This window comes from Verticillium alfalfae, genomic scaffold, assembly GCF_000150825.1.
Source record: "Verticillium alfalfae VaMs.102 supercont1.2 genomic scaffold, whole genome shotgun sequence".
In the NCBI taxonomy this organism is placed as follows: Eukaryota; Fungi; Ascomycota; class Sordariomycetes; order Glomerellales; family Plectosphaerellaceae; genus Verticillium; species Verticillium alfalfae.
In genome coordinates, this window is record NW_003315037.1 from 3,313,195 (window position 1) to 3,315,360 (window position 2,166).

The 2,166-nt window shown below is 58.5% G+C and overlaps 2 protein-coding genes across 2 annotated transcripts in view; one reads left to right on the top strand and one right to left on the bottom strand.

The window, feature by feature from the left end:
• Positions 1-859, bottom strand: part of VDBG_02488 (amidohydrolase family protein) — a gene marked incomplete at both ends in the record, with an annotated part of 2,480 nt that extends 1,621 nt beyond the window's left edge. Inside the window, one exon of the mRNA XM_003008254.1 lies at positions 10-859. Coding sequence (XP_003008300.1) covers positions 10-859 — 850 coding nt within the window. The remainder of the gene's footprint in view (positions 1-9) is intronic.
• Positions 860-1,566: 707 nt separating this feature from the next.
• The window catches only part of VDBG_02489 (TBC1 domain family member 12), a gene marked incomplete at both ends in the record, with an annotated part of 3,104 nt that continues 2,504 nt past the window's right edge, over positions 1,567-2,166 (top strand). Inside the window, one exon of the mRNA XM_003008255.1 lies at positions 1,567-1,661. Within this exon, the coding sequence (XP_003008301.1) occupies positions 1,567-1,661 (95 nt within the window). The remainder of the gene's footprint in view (positions 1,662-2,166) is intronic.

Below are 2,166 nucleotides of genomic sequence, written 5' to 3' on the forward strand. Positions count from 1 at the left end.
GCCAGTTACGATCAGGGTCGGCAAGCATATCGGCTGCAGAGATCTCCTGGCGACCATCCTTTTCGCCAATCGCATGCTTGAAAACGAAGGCCTCGCCGCCGATGTTGTTACCAGAGCCGGGCAGAACCAGCGAGGTGGTGACACCGCCGGACTTGATGACCTGCCACTGCGGATCGAGCGGATTGAGGCCGTCGATAGAACGGACGTAGGGGGTGATGTCCGAGGAGAGCTCGTTCGTGTCCTCGGTACCGGCTAGGTCGGGCAGCGAGCTGACGCCAACGTGCGAGTGCATATCAATGATGCCGGCCGTCAGCTGGCGACCCTTGGCATCGTAGATCTGGGTGTCGCCAGGGAGAGACTCGAGGCTGATGTGAGCGTCGACTTTTTGGATCAGTCCGAACTGCACAAACACATCGCCACTGGTCCACGAATAGCCTTTGCCCGCGCGGGCATCCTCGAGCGAGGTGCCCTCCACAGGCTCACCGAGCCAGATTGTCGCATTCTGTATGAGGATGGGCCTTTGGCCGTCAACATAGCGTGCATTTTTGGTACGCCCAAGGCCAATTGGGTCCTGAGGCTTTCGTCGGAGCTTGGTGCACGTTTGAAGGTCCTCTTGAAGACGATCAGCGGCGAGACGAGACTGGCGCCAGGAAGGCAGGACTGTCAGTTGGTTCCACTGAGCGTAGACGAGGAAGACGAGACAGGCCAAGCCGGAGATGGCCAGGAGCTTCATGCCGCGACGGCGACGGATCCGGAGCTGTCGACATTGTGTTCGTCTGGCAGGCAGAGCTGCGACAGGTGGGGCCAGGGAGCTGTATTCGTATGGCGGAGGGGTCGCCTTGGTGTATGAGGAAGTCATGGCCGCTGTCTTCCAGTTTCGGTCTTGGAGAGGGAGGAAAGAAAGTATCACGAGACGGCCAGGTCTTGGGTCGTGGTGGAAATCATCGAATCGTGGGTGATGTCTGCCGTCAGAGCCGGGAGCTCGATCACGCGGGGAGCTGTTGCACTTGCGTCATGAGGATGGGTTGTTGCGATAGCCCGCTGCACGGGGCTTGCGGTACCGACGTGTTGCTTATCAGGGCGAGAACGCACTGTGCTTGGTTCCGGACTGGGGACTTTGCTGCTGATGCCTGGAAACCCACCCCCTGGGAGTCTCGGGTTCCTAGACAGCAGCAGCCAGCTACCTACATCCAAGTGAAGTCTGCCTGACGCCGGTCAACATATTGACAGGACTGAAGCAAGGGAATCAACGCACAAAAAAAAGAACTCTTCTCATACTATTACAGTCCAACAGCCTTATCCTTTCGGATGCAAAATAACAAGGAACAGCATGTCCGAAGGTCAGCTGCGAGTCAGTGTGATTGGTGTCCCTGGACGACCACCTCAGGGCTTCATGCAGCACCGGAAATGACAACAAGACACTGTCAAGACTGTGACCCCTCTTGCTGCATATGATGCACTTCCCCTTCAGGCCCTTCGCTTGACAGGCGCCCTCTAGCCAGTTGACAGCCTGTGGAGGCACACTTTCAGCAGTGGAGGCACCCACCAACAGTGGGCAGACCAACCATGGAGCTCCAGGACACACGTCTTATCCCTGTCCGGCGTCGATGCCCACTGGGCGCCCCCCCGCCCTCAGCCAGCACGGCTCCGCTGAATCAGGGGTAAGCAAGAGTCGAGACCGTCCAAAAGTCAGAGCCTCCGATCTGCCGCGTCTGCTGAGGCGGCCAGGCCTCCTGTCCGTGGGCCGCCCGGTCAATGGAGGGACAACTGAAGTCGCTCTCGCAAAGCCTCAGCCGCCCGTCCAGTGAGAGACGTCAACAGCAGCCCTGCGCCACACGTCAATCTCCTCCCCTCCTTGATCAAGAGTAGCAGCCTGGCAGCAGCGCCAGCTGTCACCGTCAATTCCAATTCAAGCAAAAACATTCAATCACATCTCCCTACGCCCCCACGACTAGTCGATAATGGAGGCAAGAGACCTCGCTGAACTCTGAACACTCCGACCAAACGTCCTAGCAAGAAACAACCGTTGCTGCCGATTCCGTACCCGACAGACCAACCATCACCATTGTCACATCACCAGACCCGCCGTCGCTTGCCTACCGCCTTGCCGCGCTCTCTCCCACCTGTCGTGTCACGATCTACCCGGCCCGCAATCTCCATCCATCT